The sequence below is a fragment of the Kwoniella pini genome, chromosome 2, assembly GCF_000512605.2.
Source record: "Kwoniella pini CBS 10737 chromosome 2, complete sequence".
Lineage (NCBI taxonomy): Eukaryota > Fungi > Basidiomycota > Tremellomycetes > Tremellales > Cryptococcaceae > Kwoniella > Kwoniella pini.
Window position 1 is genome coordinate 2,099,618 of NC_091717.1, and position 21,969 is coordinate 2,121,586.

The window sequence follows — 21,969 nt, forward strand, 5'->3', positions numbered from 1 at the left end:
TGTGTACAGTTGTCTTTGGCTTGCGTGATATAGGACTAGTATGTATAAATAGATGAATAATATCTGAGAATAATAAGTAGTATTGTCTGTTGTATGGTGTAGCTGTGCCCTGACGCATTGTGCGCTCATCCCGCGTGGCCAAGACAAGTCATTCTCGTCACGTGATCGCATTATATATATACAAAGGTAACATCGCAAGTCTTTCTAATCTACAAATTGGATTCAAGTCCCCTCTGATATCATTGTCGTCCCTGCACAGTAGCTCGAGCAGCGTCACGAGTCAATTCGCCGCTAAGTGGAGTGTTGAATAATCGATCTTTGAGCAATTGAGCGACCATTCCATTTTGAGCTTCAGTAGCGATTCGCGAGCTATCGGGTATTTCATGAGCAAATTCTCCGAGAGCAGATGGGCAGTCAACGTAAGGCAAACAAAATCATACGTACCTGTCCTTAGCAGCTTTTGCAAGAGCTGTATCTTCCTCTTCAACTCCCGCATATTCCCTACTGTTGGCTTTGCCTTTACTACCACTTTGAGATGGCGGCGGGGCCTTTAGCTTGAGATTGGTGGATGAGCTGCCAAGACCGGCAGATGCACCTTGCAACTTGGCATTGAGATCTTTGATTTGGGAAGTGGAGTACTCTCGGTTCTATGATAAGATTTCTCTTGTAAGCAAGCGACTTTCTACCTAATAATGTGTGACTCACAGAAGTAAGAAGACTTGAACTCAAGGTTGCCACCCAGTACTTGTTCCATAACAAGTCAAGCAACTCCTCGTCCAGCTTTGTTTTGTATATCTCGACCTTGAGGGGGTAATATGCATCTGCATGCACGCCAAAATCTTCTATCTTATCCATCGGAATAGACTGATACTGAGACGCTCCGGACGATGGTGGTTTGTAGCCCTAGTACAGTGTCTCATTCAGTTGCCGCTGAGACCTTCTCATGGCAATCTTACCTCTGGATAGGTCCTGAAAGCCCCAATCTCCACTTTACCGGCTGATACGGTCCTATTGGGATCGATCTATACACTAATTAGCCGTGAGATGCAATGAGTTTAACCGGGAGAAGACGCACTACTACCGCCAAGTAAGGGTCATTGAACTTCTGTTGATTCTGTTGCGTGTTCACGTCGATACCTGAAAGCCAACAACCATATCCAGGATGTCTATATCTCGATCAGTCCAACAATCTCCCTCAAGATTAATGTTAATCAACCTTACGAATGATACCATCCTCTCAATAGTTCGCCCTTTCCTGCTTCTCTCGAGGATTCTTGAAAGCTGACCATATATTCCATCGCCTGTAATGAAGTCAGCTATGGCTCAATAAGGAGACTAATCATGAGGGAACTCACCTCATTCCCCGCATTGACCCTGGTCTCCGTACCTTGGACTGGTAAAGCAGCGGCGTCCATAATCCAAAATACTCCGTCTCTAACTCTACCATACATGACTCCCATGATCTCATATGCTCCTCCTGATCGAGCGTGTGTCACCTGATCGTATCGTCAGCTCATCATGATCAGTAGGGACGGGAATAAGTGTACCATTTTGATCAACGCTACAGCTGATATTTTGACCGTATGAAAATAGTGCGGACTATGAGACCAATACCATGTTGAGCTCTCGCTTCTGACAGTATGCTGAGCTTGACTCACTCTTGTGACCATGGCGCGGCATCTTCCAAAGACTTTTCGTCCTCTCTTGAATATTGGAAGATAGCTGTTGTCGGATCAACAGACTGCAAACGGGATCGATCATATCAACCATGATAATCATTCGCCTTGTCTAAGCAAAGAATGACTCACCTGAACTTGATTATTCAGCTCGAACGTCTTCATTGCTATCGTTGCCATCTTGTCCGCTTCACCTAAATGTAAAGTGCTCCTGGGGAAAACAATAAGCTGACTTGATTTATCCAACAAAAGTAATTAGGTGTGGTAACACCGTCATTTCCTCGTTCACCTCCACTTCGCGCTACATGTTAAGTTCTCCCATTTACGTAATTCGATTATCATACGGTGCAGTCGTTCGTCGAGGAAGTCAACCATATAACAGTCTTCATCTATTTTGATCACCTCAAAGCATTGATCCCCAAACCCCGAACCGGATCAAAGCCATTAGACGAAAATGTCACTTTCCAATTACCCAGAGAGCGGCATAGAAGAACCATGGTCAACTCCTAGCACTATAGATATACCAGAACCTACAGTTGAATCAGCTTTAGAGAAAGAAAAAATAATTAAAGATATACTTCAATTAAGAGATGGTTTACGTGGATTATTAATTAGAATTACAGAAATAGAAACTGATAACGAGAAACTTGCTAAAGATAATGAAATGTTAAGTTTATATATCGATAACCTGTATGTTCAACGAATCTTTCATTTTTCTTTCAACAGTAAATGTTTAAGCTAAATTTATTCACATTGGGGTTTTAAACAAAAAGAACAAGAAACTCTGTCGTTGCTGCTGGTACCAAACGATGAATACAAATATCAGACCTTGTATCAACCTACTTATCATTGTGGATATCCTCGAAAATTACTAGTTATATAGCTCGCTCTCCGGTCATAAAGAATGATATATCGCGGATCTGAGCTTGTCAAGTTGGATTACGAAGAATGAGAAAGGATGGAGTCGTAATGATAGTTCAGCAGCAGGGCTGTACCACAGTAACACGGGATTAGGGCAGTGTACTTAGTATAAAGGCATTCCTTATATCGTCGTTTAAATGATCATTCGGCAGATCCGAATGATCGCGGTAATGAAGGATCAAGCATGCATCTTGGTCAGAGATCTTATGACTATGGTCCTACTTGTCTGACTGAGCTTGTTGACGTACTTGACAGCAATTGCTTTCGCACATTATGCACGATAAGTGGCATCGAGACATTTGACATTCAAGATAATGACGAAGTCATATGCTATCGCGTTTCGTGCGGTCCTTTTTGAGATGGTGCTTCGTTGCCCTTAAGAATGCTCAAGACATTTTTCGTTGCACTGAAACAGGGTTAAATTCGGGAACGCGTTTAACAAGTCTCGTTCACAAATCGACTCGAAGCGGGGTTCATTAGGGCATTCTCAGTGCGACTCCTTTGACATTCATCTTGAGTCGTTATCTCGACGTAGTTTGTTTGTTTTTGCAAGAGGTCCGATCATCTTGAAGTGGTGGTATCAGCTCATGAACCTTTCATACCACAAGGATGTGCTTCAATGTGTCCATCATCATCTTCTATCACAAGCACCGATATAATGCCTGAGCATCATGAGGGGTTATCCCAATCTCATGGCCTGACCTCTGTATTTTATTGCTTCAATGACAATCTCTTCCCGACAAGTCGTTTGGTCCTGAGGTCCTTCAATGTTACTGGTATTTGCTTCAATGCAACACCCATACCTTGCCAAGTGACTTCTGGTCCTGTTCAGCTCTGCATTCTTACTTCTCCTTCCGTCTTGTAAAACGTGATGCATGTCTATTATTGGAAATCATGAAAGGGTGGAAGACTTCCCTTGCTAGTCAGCAAAAGGGACCTGAATGTCTTCTTGGAATCGAAATGTATATGATATATGACAACGAAGGATTCATTAAGCTTCTCATCACCCAAAGCGGCACTCCAAGGTCGGATTCCATTAGTCACGATCACTTGATGTGTATTTCTCCCAATCTCGCATCCAGAATAATCTAGACTCTTACTCTGAACGTTTATCCACCGGATGAGGCTGGAATCATCAAAGAAGTGGCAGCTTCAGAACATGTCGTGTCCATTCATGTCATTCGCTAAAGTATAGTTGCAACGTGATTAACTGTGGATCAAGGCTGACAGTCCACTATAGCCATTCTACAACACATTACCTCTTACTTCGCGTTAAGAGACCATGCCCCCACAGGGTGAGGAATATTCTTAAATTAATCTGCCCGATCGGACATAGATGATATATGATACTCTCGCCCGATAGACAGTGGGCGAGTAGATGAGCAACGATACTTAATGTTCAGTTCAAGTGAAATGATGATACCGAGGCGCTCAAGAACTCGTATATTTCAATTGTACATACTTGTACGCTAAGCTCAATAGATCCGCTCATACTGCTCTATTCTAAATCGTCCCAAGCTCACGGAGCTTCAGATTCACGAAGCTTGGGTTGCAGACATGTTTTGGCCATAAGCAAAGATACTGGATCATTTCAGATGCTTTTCCACAAACAACGGCCGCCACTAATCCTTAATGCCGTCATAAGGGTGAAAATTCCCTGTTTTGGTCATCAGCTGTGTTTGCAAATGCCTCGTGGTTTATTTGAAATTTGCATATCGTGCGGTTTTTCTGTTTACTCAAAAGGGCAGTTTTGGTCCAAGTGATTACGTAGCTTTTGTTGCAAATTTCAAATGAAGATTGCAAATTATGTTGAGTCATCTTTTGTTTCTTTGTTTTGTGTGCGTATCGCCCCGTTGTAATTGCAATTCAAAGGAAGGGTAAAATCCCACTAAGACTGAGTAAACAACTCCATCACACCATAGACACATATAATCCCCTCCTTTTCCCAGCTCATATCTTTCTTTCTTTCTTTCTTTTTCTTTTTCTCACCATCAATCAAGTATCAACAACTCGATGGGCCTTACTAACCACCCTTCCTACTCAGCAACCTCGACATCTCATCCTCTCACCACCCGTCGACATCATCAAAATGCTTCTCTCGATGGTCGTTCAGAAAGAGACCATTTTGCCGCTCGTTAGCACTTAGTGAATTTATTGAGATATCTGACACCCGTCTCTAACCAAGATGTGGCAAAAGATAGTCTTAAGTGGAAAAACCTCTAGTGAGCTTTCATGACCTCCGGTCTTTTGTGGTTTACCAGAGTGTTAACACCGTGCTTTTCTTCGAAAACCCAGGTGAGAGTCTTCATGACTTCACTGAGTTGTTTGGCTCTTTTGTCGCTGTCAATCTTGTTTTTTTTCTCTTCCTCTAATCCTTTCAGGATCTCGGTTGAGTCACTTCAAGCTATTGCGTGACTATTACATCAAGATGAGGACACAAGTTCGACACTTACCTTGAAAGAAGCGATTCACTCACTTGCCAACGCGTTATCGTGGAAAACATTTTAATCGTCAATACTCATCGAGTTCTCGTCATTATAAGGTTTTACGATATTTGCACTCGACATCGCTCAGATGCGCAACGCACAAGCATAAAACGTGGTTTCAGCTAGTAAATGGTAAACACGAGCGGAGGAAAGAAAAGAAAGGTGTTGGTAACGTCCCATACCTTTTCTTTCTTTTCTCTTGTCTTGTTGTTCCTTTCTTTCTTATTTTTATTTGGTCTATCAAAAATGGTTGTTTACATTGGGTTTTACAATAAGTAACCTGAATTGCCTTCCCCCGCCTTTAGTCTGTATCGTTTTACTCCTAAATTCCTCACAGCTCCTTCATCATTCGGGATTATCGTCTCATTTGAATTCGACCCCGGACTTTGTTGTTGTCGTGGATATTTACGAGTAACGAAATAACGCAGCGAGGTTATTCAAGTGGCGTTGGAATTCAGTGTTCAATACAGTCACAGCATAGCAGTTACGATTTCTTAGGTTATCTACCTCAGCTGGTATTTCGTCATGGTCATTGTGGGCTCTTTCTCTTACTTTTCGTCTTCAGTCAAATTATCGGAGTTGGTTGGCTACAAATCTTAACGATCATTACTTGAATCTTAAGGGCAGATCTAAACAACATCAGAAATAACCGAAGCGAAAATAGGAAAAAGAGCCAAAAAAGCGTAGTCTAACAGGCAATCGTCACTCACCATACGAAAATTAAAATGCGAATAACACTCACCCCACAACTCATCCATTACGTATCTCTTACATCCTCTCGCTGGGATTGAGCCATTATGGATCGAGCAACAAATTTGGGCACTGAAAAAGGTTGAACTTGTTAATGTGCATAGGAAAGAAAATAAATGGTCATGGTTCTCGAAAAGGGTTCGTACTACATGCTTGCTATTACGCGCCTCGTCAAATTTGCATTGGACAGGCGTTGACATACTATGCTTTCTTTCCTTTTTTACCATTCATTGAATTCCTTCCCTTTACCCCTTTACTCGTCTGCATTATTACTACTTTACTACGCATCATCTTTATTTATTTATTTATTCTTCTCTTCCTTTCAACAGTCTTTTGACCTCTTCGAGGACAGTTTGCTGTTGTGTCAAAGATGCCCACCTCTCTACTTCTTCCCTTAATTGGGAGGAGGTAGAGGGGTGGGCTTTTTTGCGTTTGGACCGTCAAACGAATGACTGATATTGGATGCACACATGGATGATCGTATGGTCTACTCACTTGACGTTGATACAAGCCCTTGGGACTTCGCAGATTGGGTGATGGAAAGTGGAGTTCGGGACGTTTATAATCAGGCGCCACAAGGTCAAGACTGGCGGTGGCGAATGAAGCTAATTAACATCAATGATGAATTTACACACACACACACACCATCCATCAATCAATCAAATATATCCTATTTATTATCAAGTTCAAGTATAATCGTCATTCAAAAATAAGTAAACATTATAATGATCGTCATGCATTTCTTACTGTTTAAAATGATCTTTCTGTGTAACGAATTTATAAATTGATATATTCCTTAATTAAGGCATTCATAATTAACTTTATCAGTCATTTGAATGGAAAGGTTCAAGTCTTTTAGTCTGTGCGAATAATAAACAGAAATCAAACAGATCGGTTTTTACAACAAATAACAAATAACGAATTATAAATCCAAAACAACAACATTCAATTCATCTTCTGCATTATATTATCCGCCAAAATCGTAAAACGATAAAATATAATGCCAACTCCTACACATCTTAAACCTCTTCATTCTCTTCATAAGATAAATACCAATAACGAAAATGATAAAGTACAAAAAGAAATTCAAAATAATAATGAAAATCATCCTTTAAGTAAATTAGAACCTATATCACCAATACGAAAAGTTCAAAATTATAAAAGTCATTCAACTTATGAATTGGTACGAACACAGCATAGATATATAGGAGATGAGAATCATTCACCTGAAAAATTGGAATCTCAATCTAATGAAAATGAAAATTCACCTATGCTTGTGGGTGATGAACAAAATCTTAATCAATTAAATCAGAATAACGTCGAATCAAATTTTTTTACTGAAAATGATCAAATATTTAATCTGAGTTCTCAAGAAGAAAATGCAATAACAAACGATCAAATTAAATCTAATTCACCTAAATCATCTAATTCATTATTTCAAAAATTATTAAACACATTATTAAATGAACCAACAATAAGTAAAACATGGGAAAAGAAAATTTATACTACTGATGATTCTTTCAAAGTTAATCCTTTGGTTAAGGTTAATAATGAATTAAATAGAAAAAATCAATTTAAAAATTCAAATTCAAATTCAAATTTAAATATAAATTCTAAATCAGATCAGTAAGTTTTTAATTCTCATGTTATAATTCAAAGTATTTTGTTTTAATAAAATTTATTATAGTTATACATCAACTCAATTTAATTCTAGACCTATATCTTTTTACGCTTCACCTGCTGAATTAGCTTCTTTTAAACCTTTACCAAATATTATTGATCAACAACAATAAAATTAAATTCATTCTATTTCGAATCTTCCTATTTCAAATACAATTTCAAGAATTTAATCTAGAAATTATAAAGATTTTATCACCTTATATGTTGATCAATGTCAGAATTGAATGAACAGCGAATGAGAATAGGATATCTATTAATTGTATTGTGCTCTTTATGATGACTTTTGTACTTTATTAAAATTGGATACACGCCTGTTTTGAAATAATTTAGATTCTTTTCTTTTTAATGTATGATCAATTTATGCAAATATGTCATGTTATTTGGGATTTTTAACACATTGTTTATAATGACAATACCTATACATCTCATGCACACAGTGCATAACATATAAACAACAAAAGAAATCCAAATGGTATCAATCAATCTTCACCTATTTCATTATATTCTAACTTGTTTATTCTACTTTGCTTGTAATGTTAGTATGGATTTAAATTTAATTGTCAAAATTTGACTATGTATTGTTTCTTTTCTAAATATAAATATTGTTACTTTGATCTATACATCTGATGTATCTGATGAAGGTCGATTTTCTTCAATATTTTCACATAGATCATCAACTGTTTTAGGATTAGACATCTGTAACGATTGAACTCGAATTAATCCACAACCTCAAATCCAAATTAAATACTAGATATACTAATACTCACTCGGAAACAAACTATTGTCATTTTCCCATCTTCAGGTAAAGTCATTCTTACCATCTTACCATCAGGATATAGCGTTAAATGCGAGTATAATTTTGAATTGAGAATTAAACGATGAACTCCATCCGTTCTCATCACTGTGATTATCAACAATCAGTGAGACAAATCTAACACAATTTGACTTGAAGAAAACAATCACTCACCTAATCTAGCACCACTACCATCCTTCCTACTTACGTTCAACTTTAATAATCCAACACCTCGTTCTTTCCATCCTGCACTACCCTCATTCGTATACAGCTTAGTACGTGTTTGAAAGACAGTTTCTTCATCTTCCTCACCCGTGGTAACTATGATTCACCGTTAACCCGACTAGCAAATCATCAGAATAGAATATCCAACTCACCATCTTGTTCTTGCATTTCAACCTTTTCTTCCGTATCTTCATCATCTCCTTTCTCCTTCAGGATATCCCCGAAACTCGATGGTCCAGCTTCAGATTTTGCTTCACTCTCGCCCTTAGGTGGCGTAGATTTCTTAGTTGAGAATGCAGAGGATGTACTGGAGTAAGTACCGAATGCTGAGCCTTTAATTGGGGCAGAACCAAACGTAGAAGTGGATTTAGTGGTGGAAGTGGTTGCAAAAGGTGAAGATGAAGATGAGAAAGAACCAAAAGTAGCTTGAGGCTTCTTTGGTGCTGCACTCGTTTCGTTGACAGGTTTTTCGGAAGATGTCCCAGTAGATGGTGTCGATGAGGTGGGTGCTGGACTCGGAACTGTTGATGCGAATGGTGAAGATTTGCCAGAGAATGAGCCGAAAGTCGCTTGAGGTTTCTTGGCTGAAGTTGGTGCTGAAGACGGAGCTATTGGCCCTGTGGAAGGAGGGGTATTTACTGGTGGAGTGGGGCTTTTGATGGATGCGAAAGGGGATGCGGAAGAAGCAAAAGAGCTGAAGGTAGTTTGTGGTTTCTTGGTGGTCGAAGTGGTAGCAGGCTGAACTTCCTCAGTCAAAGGCTGTGATGATTCAATCAGCCTCATGAAGAAGTAGATATCTTTGAGTCAGATACTCACGGTACCAGCTTCTTTCGAACGCTTTGAACTAAGATCTTCCTCCCCTTGAACCAATGAGCTTTCACTCCTATTCAGAGCCTTCCTCTTTAGATGATCCGCATTCGATCCCTCGACTTCATCTTTTTCAACTTTCTCCCAAGAACTATCAGCTGGCGAATTTTCATCATCATACGCCCCCTCAGCTTCTACTTTCTCCTCCTTCCCGTTCTCTTTCACAGCGACATCTGTGGAGGCTTTATGGGTTTTCTCTTCATCATAAGACATTTCTTCTACCTTTTTCCTCACTTCCCCAACTGGTTTTTCTTCTTTCTTAGTTGGGCTATCTTCGGCGGTAGCATCTACTCCGACGTCTTGAGCAGGTGAAGAATGATCTTCACCATCAACTTCTGCGATATCATTAGGACCAGAAGATGTTTTAGAGGAGGTTCCTCCTATTCGGTTTTTCTTGGTCGCAATTGGATCAGGTATAGATGATTCTGCTTGTGTTGGTTCCTGAAGGTTGTACTCATTATCAGCTCAGAAACATTTGAGAGAGAATGGCTTTCAATTCCTGTGAATAGATAAAGACGCACCAATGAACCTTCTCTAACTCGTTTCAAGGATGAGTTACCATCTATGAAGGTTGTTTTAGCGTTAATTTGCTTGGATAAGAAGGAAGATTGGTCACATACCTTTAGTGGATCCATTAGTATCCCATTTTTGCATCTCCTCACCTTCCTTATCTGAGGCTGGGGAAGGAGATGATTTGCTAGACATTGGAGTAATTTGCAATGCCTATATTGACAAGTATGTCCTAGCTTAATACGTTGATATTTGAGATTCCCTTGCACAAAAGAGCTTTTAGTCACAAGTGAGACGTTCCGACGAGCTGTGTTATGCTGATAGGGAATAGAAGTAGCTGTGAGTGTACCGTAATATCAAGCTGATATAGTAGAGTTTTGATAAGTGAATGAAGGGGGTTGAAATAGTTAGTGAACAATAATCACGCGCCATGTTGGTACTTTGATCCTCCACCACCAAACGATAAAGACACCCTGAATCCCATATTCCACATCATTCATCATCTAACTATCTATACTCCTCCTCCTTTATTTGCATAAACACATCATCCTTGTCTTTTCATCGTCACTTCGACTTCAGCCCGATCCCTCGACAATATCGGTCAAGTCATCAGAATGGGATACTTCGCTCCAGGTTTATTGTACTCCTCAACATCGATTGCCACTGCCGTCGGACTGTATCTCCTTTTCACCGGTAAGCTAAATTGTATAACTTGAATTTTGTGTATTATATAATTACGCTAATTTCGAGGTAATAGGTCAAGGAGAATCTTTCAATGTCGGTAAATTCCTTGCTGAATCAAGTCCATATGCTTGGGCTTTAACAGGTATTGGACTTTGTATCGGTTTGAGTGTGACTGGTGCTGCTTGGTATGTTCGATTTCAGATCTATTTTATCGAGAACCTTTATCTGCAGCTGATCTTCTTTCTCCTCTTGAAAAAAGGGGTATTTTCGTCACTGGTGCTTCGATCTTAGGTGGTGGTATTAGAGCACCAAGAATTAGTACAAAGAATTTGATTTCGTAAGTTCACACTTTTGTTTGAAAAATCGATTCGATTCTGATCTTAAAATATAGTATTATTTTCTGTGAAGTAGTAGCTATCTATGGTTAGTCATAATTTCAAATGTCATATATTTATTGGTTTTGGCTGATCCCCTGATCCCCTGAACAGGTGTAATTATCGCTATTATCTATTCATCAAGAGTTAATGGAGATGTAGAAAACCTTTACACTGCTAATAACTATTATACCGGTAAGTTCATACAAGGAGATCAGTTGTAATGTCAGGATTGACTTATTGCTTTATTTCTTTGACAGGTTTCGCCTTATTCTGGGGAGGATTGACTGTTGGTATTTGTAATCTACTATGTGGTATTTCGGTTGGTATTACCGGTTCTACTGCTGCTTTAGCAGATGCTGCAGACCCTCAACTCTTCGTAAAGATCTTAATCGTTGAGGTAAGTCCTTATGATTTGGTATATCAGACTTCAGCTAATTGGTTTATGTAGATTTTCGGATCTGTACTTGGTCTTTTCGGTCTTATTGGTGAGTACAATTAAGTTCCAGACTTTTGTATGAGCTACAACTAAACTCTTTGCGCTTTTATGATCAGTCGGTTTACTCGTAGTGAGTTTTGACAAATCCTTCATATCGGGATACAACGCTCAGAACTGACTTCTTCATTTCTCGCCAGTCCGGTAAAGCTGAAGACTTTGCATAAATGTCGTGTACTACGCACACTCGAAATAAAATCCCTTCATTATAACTAGACAACAGTATTACTAGTATGCATGAAATGCCCATTATAGATGTTGAACATCAGTCTTAATATTTATACAAATTGAGCATATATGCTTCTCTATAAATTACGCTTTGCACTTGCCCTTATTTTGTTTTCGAATGCTGAGCTCCGTATTGGTGTATTCACAGTGTGGAATGGATTTAGCAGGACCTAAGTGTGATTGCCATTATTAGGTCTACTTTTTCCGGTATGGAAATAGTCACACAATATTGGACTTACTTTAACATAAGATTCCCATATGTCTAAAAAGAATAATCGTATACCTTCGTCATTCTTAATATCATGTAAAAGAATGAATTTGACTAGATTAAAAAAAGATCAGCTTTATATATAAATCCTACCTCGAAATGAGTTTAATTTACCATTTGTAGCTATAAAAGCTGATACAATCCACTCATTATGTCTATCTATATTTTTTAAATACCTATCATAAAAGTCAATTTTTGAGAAGAACCTAGTAAATGAGGATTTTACTCACAAATTACCTGTACTTTCCATTATTTCTTCTACACTATCTAAACTTTTATGAGCAATCATTTGACAAATTGCTCTATTTTTTTCTGGAATAGTTTTTGATTCTCCACTTAATAATCCTAAAGTTCCACCTACTTTATTATTATTAACAGTTCCTAATCCATCTGTACCTAAATCTGAACCATTTGTAGCTGTAAAAGTTGACCAAGAAGGAAAAGATGAAGTTGAAGAAGTTGATGAAGATCCTTGAGAAGGTTTAGAAGATGTGAAAGATAATTCAAATAATGGTGAATCTAAAGGAGATACTATAGCTAGATAGAAAGACATAATTACATATATATTATATGCGATTAATTGTATAAATGTGAGAATGTATAAGAGTTATGTCGAATTGCTGTTAAATAAAGGTGTGTCGCGTTAAATGAAGAAGGAAAAGATGAGATTATTATTATTATTTGGATTTCTATTCAGGGTCAATTAAACTATAATAACATTATAAATTATAATTATCATTTCAACACGCAACATACAACACACAACAACACAAGAAACCTCTACTTCATCTCTCTTTTGTTACCTTATCCTTTGAACAAAATCATAATTAACAATCATAAAATTGTATCACCTAGTATACCAGTGAAAGCTCTGGAAATTCATCCATATTCACATATATCCATTCGACGCGCTGATCGATCTATCGTGTCTGTGGCGACGCGGAGCTCGATTTGATATTCAGAAAATAAATCATTCAGTCGAGATTGATATAAACAATAACACCAGGCCAAAAGAGCTCGTCTTGCTCAGGTCTGGTGTTTAGTATATCAACAAAAGCTATTTGTAAGTCAAACGTACCAGATTGTCATTCTTGCATAGCCTGACCTGGAATAAAACGAGCTAATCACTTAACGTTGTTAGACCATGACTTCGATATTTGGAAGAAAACATCGCTCTTCAAACTCAGCGTCATCAAGTCATGGTGCACCATCTCCCAATGGTCTTGCTGGATCTGTTCCGTATAATCAACTACCTTCCTCCGGTCCAGCACCAGTAGCTGGTCCATCATCAGCTACTAGAGGCGGTCAAGATGTACCAAGTAGAATGATAAGTCCTCCTAACACCAATCCAATGTTAACGGAACAAGGAACACCAATGAGTATTAGTAGAAGAGCAGATGGATTGCCAATGCCGTCGAGTAGTAGAAGAAGATCTAACAAAGATGATGGAGAAAGGGATAGAAGATCAAATATGACGGATCCAGGAAAAGTAGGAACGATTTCATCAGACTTACCTGGCTCATCAAAGCGAGTTACAGCTGATCCGGTAGGAGGAGTAAGGTATAATCAACCTGGTATAGTACTTGATACCTCTTCTTCTACCGGTATACGTTATCAACCTCCTACAGTAATTAATCAAAATATCGGTCGTTCTCCTACCCCATCGGAAATGGGTGGTCAAGTCAGACATCCTTATGCAGCTGGATACGGATTTCAAGATCCTGAAACAATGTCAATACGTTCAGTTTCTTCGATTAATTCTCAAAGACCAAATAGAGATGGACGTTATCCAACTTTTGATGGTCCCCCTCCTCCTCCTCCTCCTCAACCAACAAGATCAAGTGTTTCAAGTAGACATGTATATCCTTCTTCAAATGGTCGTTCAACACCTATAGCTTCCACTTCAACAATTTCTCTTATACCTCAAACACCACGTACAAATGAATTTAATTTCCCTCGTCCATCTGATTCAGAAATTGAACAATTATTCCAACAATTATTAGAAAATAGAGATTTAGATACTTCACAACCAAAAGGTGTACCTTCAATATCTTCTAGAAGTTCAATATCATCAACAATTTCAAATATAGCCAAAACAGCTGCTTCAATTCCTGTAGATTCGAAATGGCAAATGGTAGAAGCAGATGCCAGGAATAGACATGAAGCTGCTAAGTCGGCTCGTAAGAAAGAAGAGGAATTAAATAGGATGAGTCAAGGAAAACGAGTAGATGCAAGGACTTTGGATAGAACGACAGCGGAATGGTATCTTACCAAAGCACTAGATGGGAAATTAACTGTAGATCATTTGAGAGCTTTGGATATCAGTCTGCGGTCTGAAACCCTAGAGTAGGTTTAATATCATCTATAGTCACCAAATCTACTTGATCGCTGACGTTTCACAGCTGGATGCATAATTTCATGGCTCATCAAGGTCAGGTAGTACTTGCAAATTACCTGAATGGTATTACGCATCGTAAAGGCAAAGGACCGGTTGATGGAGCGTTAGAATTAGAATTACTCAAATGCTTAAAGAGGTCTTTGGGAAACAAAGTGAGTTGAAGATATTGTTTGATAGAGCTAATAAAGTAGCTTGGAGCTCAAGACGCTTTCCAAAAACCTCAAGTCATCAATGCGATTGTATCTTCTCTCATCTCCCCTCATATTGTTTGTCGAAAGATTGCGGGAGAAATCCTAGTCTTCTTCTGCCATTACGATGAGGAAGCCAACCCTCGCTTAGGCCTTCGTCTAGTTTTATCTGGATTTACTGCTCTCGAACAGCAAATCAACGCGACTGTGGCGGATCTAGCGTATAAAGTTGGTAGATTCGATGCTTGGCTTAGACAATTCGAAGCTACCATAGACGGAAGAGGGAGGATGGGAAGTATGGTAGGATTGAGCAAAGACTTGAAAGGGATGGATGACAATTCTTTGATGGACTATTGTGTAAGTTTCAGAGCAATCGAAGCGCTCACGGAAAGGACATCGTTGATAGTTGTTAATTACTTAGGTCACTATGCTTTGCCTAGTGCAAGGTCTCATGTCCGGCAAGGAGATCAAAGCTAGATGCTCTATCCGTGCTCAATTAGAATCAGCTGGTATCCTCAACGTATTTTATAAGATCAAGCAATGGGGCGATGATCATACAACTCGTATGATCGTGGAGTACGAGGAAGAATCGGAGAATGATCGTCGAGATCTAGTAGATGAGGAGGATCGAGAAATGCTCAAATCCATGCGAAGTCCTGAAGATGTCTTTCGTGCTCTTCTACAGACGACCAAAGGATCGAAAGCTAGTGCATATTTGCTCAATGCTCTTCGACATCTGCTATTGATCAAAGGGGACAAAGAGGAGAAAGTTCGTTATTTCCAACTACTGGATAAGCTAATCACTAGCATAGTGATGAGTGATACACCGGATCTAAGTCAAGATTTCTCTCGAGCATTTGGTATCTCAGTCTCGCATTTAGTTGGTAAATTCATTGAACAAGATCGTTTAGATGAAGCTTTAGAAGAATTGAAGAGTACCAAAGCTGCTTTAGCTCGATCCAAGGAAGAGGGAAGGACATTGCAGGATGAGATATCTGCTGGTGATGATGGATTAGTCGGGAAGTTGAAAGCTCAGGTCCTTGATTTAGAGGAAAAATTGAGAAGATCAAGAGCCGCTACTGAGACAGTCACCGATCAAATGGAAGGAATGAAGCGAGATTACGAGCAACGAATTGCCGATTTAGAATTATATATTCAAGAGCTTTTTAATATGCTTCGCGAAACGAATCATCTCGATCAAGTACAGGAAATGACTCATGGACCGATAGATCGAAAGAAATTAATTCATGATTTACGAGAACAATGGGAAAGGAAAAAGACCATTCGTAAATTGGAAGGTAAAAATCGGAAAAAAACATCTCGACCAGGATCTACTATACTTGAGGATGATTCAGAAGAGGAAGGCGAAGATGAGGATGCAGAAGTTATGGAAGCTGAGAAAATAGCTTTAGGTGGTCAAGCCAAAGGTGAAATGAAGAATACTAAACGAGAAACGCATCGAGAAAGGAAAGCTATGTCTGGTTCTCAATTTATGGATGCGGAAGAAGAACGAGTTAGAGCTCATATCGAAAATACTTTGGCCAAAGGTGCAGATTCAGTTTCACCAATTCGTCCACAAGGTTCATCTTCACGTACAGCTCGTAAAGGAGATGATATGACACCTACTCGACGTGGATTCGATATTAATGCTCCTCCTGTTGGTGAGAAATCAATATATCGTCAATCGAAAAAACCTGGTTTACCACCTAGATTCCTAGAGGAAATACGTTTCAAAGCTTTATCAAGAAGTTCTTCTGCACCTGCTGGTATGGTTGCTGATGATGTATCAGAAGGTGAAGATTATAGAGATAGTCAATTTACTCAACGAACAAATGGTACAGGCTATACTTCTGGCTTATCTTACGAGCTTCGAACACCGGGAAGTCGTGATAGTTTCAGAGTACAAGTACTTAGTAGAGCTAAATCCATACGCCATGGTCTTAACGCTGATAATATCTTACCCGAAGAGGAAGATGGAGACTTGTCAACGGTATCAGAGGGAGAAGAATTGAGGAAAAGCTCAGAAGCAGAAACGAATACCCCTGTTAGGGATTCCGGAATACAGTCACCAATATCTTCCGCTGTTCCCCCTCCCCCTCCACCACCACCTCCTCCACCACCACCACCGCCGCCTCCACCGCCTCTGCCTTTCAGTCAACCTCCTTCCATCACTACCACGCCTTTCGGCTCTTCGCCACCACCGCCGCCGCCTCCCCCACCTCCCAATGCTCTGGGTATCGGAAGCACTTCAATGGCCGGCATGTCTGGCATGTCTGGAGTTTTGGCAGGTATAAAAGGCGGTGTATCCCTCAAGAAGACAGCTGGAGCGGCTTCACCTCCCCCACCGCCCCCACCGCCAAATGTATCTCCCAATTCTCTGCCTACCATCGCTCGAGCACCACTTGGTTCAATTAGCTCTTTGTTATATGGATCAAATGACTCTCGGAAAGATATTGGTCTTATAGCTAGCAAGAAGATGAAGCAACTTCAATGGGAGAAAGTATCTAAGAATCAATTGGCGAAGACTATTTGGGGTCAAGCAGATGATGTCGAAGGTGAATTAGTAGATAAAATGAGAGCTGTCAACCTATGGGATGAGATGGAAGATGAATTCAAGGCGAAAGAGATCATTTATGATGCCGTTAGTAAGTGTAATTCTCAAAGCACCTCACATGATGTAGGTCGTTTGGCTAATTATGGTAACAGAAAAACGTAAAGAGACTGAATTGCAGAGTGTTCTGGCTCCAGATCATCGCAAAAGAATCGGTAGGTTAAGCTTTACGATAACATTTATTGACAATTGCTAATTTGTTGAGTTATCAGAAATCCTCATGGCCGGTTCAACGGCGAAGAGCTTCAAGGATCCAGAGAGGTTATCTGAAGCTATCGCTAATTTCAGTAGCGAGCTTTGTACCGAAACTTTCTTGCGTGAATTGCAAGGTGTCTTACCAAATGATGATGATGTGAGTTGGACTTTGATCACTTGTTTACACTTGAATCAGGCTGATATAGCTTAGCGGGGCAAACTTCTAACTCATTCTGCCGATACTGAGTCTGAACTAGAATTGCTTCATCCCGCGGATCGGTTGATGGTGCGATTGATACAGCTACCTCATCTGAATGATAGAGTGAAAGGAATGTTATTTGAAGTTCGCTTTGCGCAGAATATGGATTTACTCGAACAGGTCAGTTTCCCTCTTGATCCCATACAAGAAGAACAATCAGCTGAGACCTTATACAGAGCTTGATTGTACTCAAAGGTGCTTGTCATGACTTGCGACACGCTGAACGATTCCAAAAATTACTCAATGTTATCCTTACTATGGGTAACTATTTGAACGGTACAAACTTTGCTGGTGGTGCTTTCGGTTTCAAAATTGCTAGTATCAATAGGGTAAGTTCAAAAGTCATATTGCGTATATGCCCATAATATATTGATCTGATGGATTGCGTTTGTCTTTAGCTTGTCGATACAAAATCCAGTGGTGGTGGGAATTTACTTCATTTCCTCGAAAAAACTGTTTCTCAACATTTCCCTCATCTTGATGGATTTTTAGATGAATTGACTAAACCTGCTGAAGCTTCTCGAGGTAAGTCAAGTGATCTCCAATCTTAGGTGTACTAAGTCCGAGCTAAAAATACTGGTAATATTGTTTAGTCAATTACTCAGATATGCAATCTACCTCAAAACATATGCTTGATGAAATTCGAAAAATTAGAGACTCTTTAAGAAATAATTTCGAAGAAGGTGTTGATGGATATACTAAAAAAATGTTCCGTTTTTCTGCTGTAGCGGAAGAAAGATTACAAGATTTAAGAGATGGAATAATCTCTGCTGATAAAGATTTAAGAGATGTTGAAACTTATTATGGTGAAGGTGAAGAAATGGGTAGACCTTTACAAAGTCAAGATTTCTTTGGTATTTTTAGGACTTTTACATCATCATATAGGGTAAATACCAAAATTCTATCTAGTCATTTGTTTGAAAAGGAGTACTAATAAGCAATTATTAGTTTTGTCGATCTCAAAATCGAGCTAGAGCTGAAGAAATTGCAGCAAAAGAAAGAAGAGCAGCAGCAAAAGCAGCACTTACACCTCAAACTACTGGAATGTCAAATTCTTCACGTGATTTAATTGATGGTACAATGCAAAGATTAAAAATTGAAGGTACACCAAGAGTTAAAAGAGAAAGACGTCAACATTTACCTCCACCAAGTCCATTACCACAAACAAGAGATTTTTCAGATTTTATGATTCCTTTAACAAATACAGGTTTAGAAAATTTAGATTTAGATTTTGGTTCATTAGCTCAAAAAATGATGCTTGATGAAAATTTTTTCCCAGGATTAAATTCACAAGGATTTGATAAAGATGGAAATGGAAATCAAAATCAAAATGAAGATGAAAATTTATTAAATCCTAATAATTTTGGATCACCTGAATCACCTAGTCCTAATTCATTATCAATGAATGAACAAGAAGATAAACAATTTTTACTTCCTTATAAGTATTTTGAAAATCAATCAGGATCAGGATCAGGATCAGGAAGAATTAGTCCAATTCAATCAACAATATTTTTAGAGAAAGTGACTGAACAAAATGAAGATGAAGAAGATAATGATCAAATTTGATAATTCTTTAAAAGGTTGTACATTATTTTGTGTATATAAAAATTTGTACATAGATTGATAGATGGATAAAGATAATTACATGTCGTTTTTTATCATGGACGATAAAGGAGATTTATATATTAATTATATTGACATGTATAAAAATGAATTACGGCAATTTGTCACTTTCTTTATTTCACGCGACTGATTAGTTTTCCCTGCCGAGTGAAAATGAGTGAGTAGCCGAGATAATATCATATGATCATATCTTATTACCCTGAATCATCATCACTCTTGGGTTGTTTATTTCGTTCTTATGCTTTTGTCCTATGTTTCACCCTTTAACTATTCTTATAAATTTATCACTAGTGTATGCTTTTAAGTGGGGTTATACAAGGGTCAACGTATTTGTTTTGAAGATAGACCAGGGAGTTGAAATTATAAGTGACATACATGTTCATTTCTTTTCTAATATGATTCAGAATCATGCCGATAAATGAAACCAACTAACCTACCCTATTGTGCGAATTCTTTCAAAAGAGAAAAAAAAGGAAATGTGATTGAGGCTTGGCATCTAGGCTGGTTCAAATCAATATACAACAATAATATATACCGTTGATTTCCTCCGCATAAGAATAGAATCAATATTATGCTATACAAATCATTAAGGAAAGTAAAATCACACGCCTCTTATTCCCTTTTACTTTATACATAGACGAATACACAACAAACCCCTTTTATATAGATAGATGAATGACAAGACACTATTTGATTTTTATATTTCTTATTATTTACTTGGCATAAGAGAGTAAGCTGTTATATCATTTCATTCTTTACGAACATATTTTAACGAAAATAAATCATCAAGAAGGAAAAAGTTATTGTTTGGTGAAACGAGGGAATTTCATTTTAACATTTTTAACGCACCACACATTCCTTTGATAATTTCGCATTGATCGCTTCCCCCCAATATCCTTTTGTGTGTTTCAAATCAATAAGAACAGAAAAAAAAACGCCCATTGCTCAAATCCCCCAATAACGCATTGTTCGTGTTCTCGACACTTGTTGAAATAAGAAACGACTCTTTCCCAATTAGATCAGGTAAGTCTTTTATATATTTAATCTTCTTCACCTTTATAACACCTTACATCGTCACAACCAACGCCGCAAAGCTTCATTTCCTGTCTGCTGTCTGGAACAGTGCATCACTCTTTCTACTCAATACACCACTCTCACATCTTCAATCATCTATTATAACCGTTCTGATCTTTTGCTTATTTAAACAAATCAATAGATTCAAATATCCAACTACATTCATTCTTTCATCACTTTCCTTCACATAAATACCACCAAACTAAAGCACGAAAATGTTACCTTCAATATTCACATTGATTGCTGCTTTCCTTCCTCTTCTTACTTTAACATCCGCTTCTACTCACTCACCTCATCCACCTCATCTTCGACATCGACGAATCAGTCAATCCATTCGACATATCAAGGAAAATGAAAATTCTCCTAGAGCTATTGTAGCTCCTAGAGATAATGCAGGTCATTCTCAAGCTAAAAAAGTAATTAAGAAGAATATCAAGAAAAGAGGTGGTCAACAATGTAGACCTCGTCAAGCTGGTACTACTTCTTTCCAAGCTGCCGTTCCTACTGCCACTACTGCTTCTGCTTCTGCTTCTGCTGTATCTTCCTCTTCTGCTTCTTCTGTTGGAACCAACAATAACGATAACACCAGTGTCGATAATGCTCAAGCATGGATCCAACCTGTAAGTCCACTATGTAGAACTAAAAAAGGAATCACTTCTTAATCATCTTTCATTAGTCCTCCGCTGCTGCCGATACTTGGACTGCTGCTGCTACCACAACTTCTTCCGCTTGGTCTGAGCCTTCTCAAACTTCCAATTCGAACTCTGGAGGTCTTTCCGTCTCAGGTCTTTTAGCTATCACTGATCAGTAAGTCATCTTTCTAAAATTTTAAACATAACATAAAATGACATATTAAAACAAATTAGCTCTTGTGGTTATTCAAATGCCGATGATAATGCTCCAAATGGTGTTGAAGGATGGTTAAATTGTGGTGTTGATGGATCAGGATGGAATCCACCAATGGTAACAGCAGATCAATTAATTGCTGCAGAATTAACATCTGATGGAGTATTTTCTCCATGTGGACCATATATTGATAAATTTAATCAATACGCTTCAGAATTTGGATTAAAAGGTATAATGTTAGCTTCATTTGCAATGCAAGAATCAACTTGTAATCCTTCTGCAACAGGTGGAAATGGTGAAGCAGGTTTAATGCAATTAGCACAAATAAATTGTGGTGGAGCACCAAATGGAAATTGTTATGATATTGATTTTAATATTAAACACGCAGCTGAATTATTTTCAAATTTAATTAAATCAAATAATGGAAATGTTTTAACTGCAATTGGATCTTATAATGGATGGCAACCTGGATTAACAATTAATTCTGCAACTGAAGCTAAAAATCAAGGTAGATGTGCTGCTCAAAATAATTTAGATTATATTCATCAATTTTGTAATGGATGGATGCAGGGAAAAAGTGGTTATGAACTTGGAACTTATTGTGAGTTAATCTGTTTTTTTTTTATCTAAACAACTCGTTATAAAACAGAATTACAAATTAATAATATATATTTTTATCTTTAATAGTCAATCTCAGATCATGTTAAACAATTCTATCATTTTTTCTTTTTTTTATTTGTACATATATATATATATATTTGAATTCAATCAAGGCTTGATGCTTTGTATACTGAACAATCATTTCAAAATATACCCT

At 38.2% G+C, this 21,969-nt stretch overlaps 8 protein-coding genes across 8 annotated transcripts; 5 read left to right on the forward strand and 3 right to left on the reverse strand.

Moving 5' to 3' along the window:
- Positions 1–239: 239 nt before the first annotated feature.
- Positions 240–1,856, reverse strand: I206_102114 (COP9 signalosome complex subunit 5; the record flags this gene model as incomplete). Its single annotated transcript, XM_019158492.1, has 10 exons — positions 240–369; positions 445–647; positions 706–903; positions 957–1,022; positions 1,076–1,166; positions 1,222–1,301; positions 1,356–1,496; positions 1,548–1,599; positions 1,659–1,741; positions 1,809–1,856. The coding sequence occupies 10 exons, from the start codon at positions 1,854–1,856 to the stop codon at positions 240–242; spliced, it is 1,092 nt and encodes a 363-aa protein (XP_019008238.1).
- Positions 1,857–2,130: 274 nt separating this feature from the next.
- On the forward strand, positions 2,131–2,489 carry I206_102115 (uncharacterized protein; the record flags this gene model as incomplete). The annotated part of the gene is made up of 2 exons (XM_019158491.2): positions 2,131–2,366; positions 2,450–2,489. 2 exons carry the CDS (start codon positions 2,131–2,133, stop codon positions 2,487–2,489), a joined length of 276 nt encoding a protein of 91 aa, XP_019008237.2.
- Positions 2,490–6,833: 4,344 nt separating this feature from the next.
- On the forward strand, positions 6,834–7,626 carry I206_102116 (uncharacterized protein; the record flags this gene model as incomplete). Its single annotated transcript, XM_019158490.1, has 2 exons — positions 6,834–7,459; positions 7,521–7,626. 2 exons carry the CDS (start codon positions 6,834–6,836, stop codon positions 7,624–7,626), a joined length of 732 nt encoding a protein of 243 aa, XP_019008236.1.
- A 502-nt stretch (positions 7,627–8,128) lies between these two features.
- On the reverse strand, positions 8,129–10,103 carry I206_102117 (uncharacterized protein; the record flags this gene model as incomplete). The annotated part of the gene is made up of 7 exons (XM_019158489.1): positions 8,129–8,209; positions 8,281–8,414; positions 8,481–8,627; positions 8,684–9,290; positions 9,348–9,839; positions 9,920–9,960; positions 10,019–10,103. 7 exons carry the CDS (start codon positions 10,101–10,103, stop codon positions 8,129–8,131), a joined length of 1,587 nt encoding a protein of 528 aa, XP_019008235.1.
- A 419-nt stretch (positions 10,104–10,522) lies between these two features.
- On the forward strand, positions 10,523–11,629 carry I206_102118 (V-type ATPase, C subunit; the record flags this gene model as incomplete). Its single annotated transcript, XM_019158488.1, has 9 exons — positions 10,523–10,601; positions 10,666–10,777; positions 10,852–10,929; positions 10,984–11,015; positions 11,081–11,161; positions 11,227–11,366; positions 11,418–11,454; positions 11,522–11,535; positions 11,603–11,629. The coding sequence occupies 9 exons, from the start codon at positions 10,523–10,525 to the stop codon at positions 11,627–11,629; spliced, it is 600 nt and encodes a 199-aa protein (XP_019008234.1).
- A 138-nt stretch (positions 11,630–11,767) lies between these two features.
- Positions 11,768–12,511, reverse strand: I206_102119 (uncharacterized protein; the record flags this gene model as incomplete). Its single annotated transcript, XM_019158487.1, has 4 exons — positions 11,768–11,860; positions 11,930–12,012; positions 12,073–12,134; positions 12,189–12,511. 4 exons carry the CDS (start codon positions 12,509–12,511, stop codon positions 11,768–11,770), a joined length of 561 nt encoding a protein of 186 aa, XP_019008233.1.
- A 591-nt stretch (positions 12,512–13,102) lies between these two features.
- I206_102120 (uncharacterized protein) lies at positions 13,103–19,175 on the forward strand (the record flags this gene model as incomplete). Its single annotated transcript, XM_070202510.1, has 11 exons — positions 13,103–14,304; positions 14,361–14,512; positions 14,561–14,901; positions 14,966–17,189; positions 17,251–17,310; positions 17,368–17,507; positions 17,562–17,729; positions 17,786–17,938; positions 18,008–18,134; positions 18,203–18,495; positions 18,558–19,175. 11 exons carry the CDS (start codon positions 13,103–13,105, stop codon positions 19,173–19,175), a joined length of 5,478 nt encoding a protein of 1,825 aa, XP_070058611.1.
- Positions 19,176–20,521: 1,346 nt separating this feature from the next.
- Positions 20,522–21,782, forward strand: I206_102121 (uncharacterized protein; the record flags this gene model as incomplete). The annotated part of the gene is made up of 3 exons (XM_019158485.1): positions 20,522–20,926; positions 20,983–21,113; positions 21,173–21,782. The coding sequence occupies 3 exons, from the start codon at positions 20,522–20,524 to the stop codon at positions 21,780–21,782; spliced, it is 1,146 nt and encodes a 381-aa protein (XP_019008231.1).
- Between the last annotated feature and the right edge of the window lie 187 nt (positions 21,783–21,969).